The sequence below is a fragment of the Cariama cristata genome, unplaced genomic scaffold (assembly GCF_000690535.1).
Source record: "Cariama cristata isolate BGI_N322 unplaced genomic scaffold, ASM69053v1 scaffold12628, whole genome shotgun sequence".
In the NCBI taxonomy this organism is placed as follows: Eukaryota; Metazoa; Chordata; class Aves; order Cariamiformes; family Cariamidae; genus Cariama; species Cariama cristata.
In genome coordinates, this window is record NW_009630715.1 from 13899 (window position 1) to 15411 (window position 1513).

A 1513-nucleotide genomic window follows, 5' to 3' on the forward strand; every position below is an offset into this window, starting at 1 on the left:
ACCCGAAGTACAAACTGACTTTATGGCTCTGCATATTACGCTTTGGCACATCCAGCTGTTGTAAGGATGCCAGGACTTTTTGTAGGAGTTCATTGGTAAAAGTATGTGCAAAGCTGTTTTAAAAATTACTTCCAGACAGGTCAAGAATATAGAGATGAATTCATAAGAGAAATGGATGGTGTAACCCTAATGAGCAAGAAACAGTTCTTCAGAAATGGTGCCTTTTGGTTATCTGTAACAAATAGTTTTAATCAGTGGCTAAACACACCAGCCCATGAAATTTCTGGGTTTTGCATCAGTTCAATGTGAAATGATCTTTGTCTTTTAGGTCCATCTGACATGTCAGCAATTATGAAATTCAGCAAACCCACGTGTCCTGATGCCTCAGTAGCAGCAAGTCTACCTACACCTCCTGTACCAAGACACAGGAAGAGTCACAGCCTGGGAAACAAGTGGGTACCCCAGGCTGTCTCACACACAGGCAACTTCATGCATCACAAAGGTTTAAGATAGCAACAAAACACTCTGGTATTTGAGAACATTCTGGTATTTGTCCCTTCCATTTCTTGTATTGCAAGAGTGCTTCAGGCTTTACTGTGCATTTTCTAGGTTTTCTCTTGACACTTTGTTATTTTTGCTTACTCTGTTCTCTGCTAGTGCCAGACATTGGCAGTACTTGAAAGCTGTGTATCCACTTTGGTCTCTGGATTCCTGGTGTGCATAACTGATTTTTTGTTTTGTTTTGTTTTTTGAACATCTTCCTAATACATCTAAGGAAACTTCCTAGCTGCTTGGTGTGCCTTATCGTTCAGGAAAGTTGTGACCTTTTGCACTGTTTTACCTGGGTAATATGGATTAGAAACATTTTTCTCTACCATTTACCCAGCTAATTGAGAGCACCTACTCCCCAGTTAAGGTTTCGGCATCTACCAAATTTCACAATTAACGAGTTAGAGGAAAAGAAGTTGATGTGACTTCTCCAAGGTCATAGAGTGTTGATGTGTTAGTTCAGCTTAGTGAAGGACCACTAAGCAGTGGCTTAGCTGGGGTCTGCTTTTTCTCTAACTTTGCCTCCACCCAGGGTGTTCAGGTTTTATATGGCGAGGAGTCAACAAACTTAAAACTTCCCATTTGCAGAAACTTTAATAATTGTTACTTACAAAGACCAGTAAAATCTGAAACTTGTTTTGGTAGTCAGGGAGCATATGTACAGCAGAGGGAAGGTGTGAGCAGTACCGTTTAATAACCTATCGATAAGGCAAAGTCTGAGTGGCGCTATCAGGAGCCAAGGGATGCTATTAGATGACGTAAGAGGGGGTTTGCGTTTTCTCTTTCCAATTTTCCAGCATGATGTGTCAGCTCAGTGTGGTGGAGAGCAAAAGCGCCACCTTCCCGACGGAGAAGCCGCGCCACCTCCTGGATGACAGCGTCCTGGAGTCGCACAGCCCTGCCCGCAGCCACGCCCGGAACTCGCTTCTCGCCAATGGCCTTTCCATAGGTAGCGTCTCGGGGG

At 43.5% G+C, this 1513-nt stretch overlaps 1 protein-coding gene across 1 annotated transcript in view; it reads left to right on the forward strand.

The window, feature by feature from the left end:
• The window catches only part of LOC104165897 (ras-specific guanine nucleotide-releasing factor RalGPS1-like), a gene marked incomplete at its 5' end in the record, with an annotated part of 21261 nt that overhangs the window by 12658 nt on the left and 7090 nt on the right, over nt 1-1513 (forward strand). Inside the window, 2 exons of the mRNA XM_009705664.1 lie at nt 329-452; nt 1347-1498. Of these exons, the coding sequence (XP_009703966.1) occupies nt 329-452; nt 1347-1498 (276 nt within the window). The remainder of the gene's footprint in view (nt 1-328; nt 453-1346; nt 1499-1513) is intronic.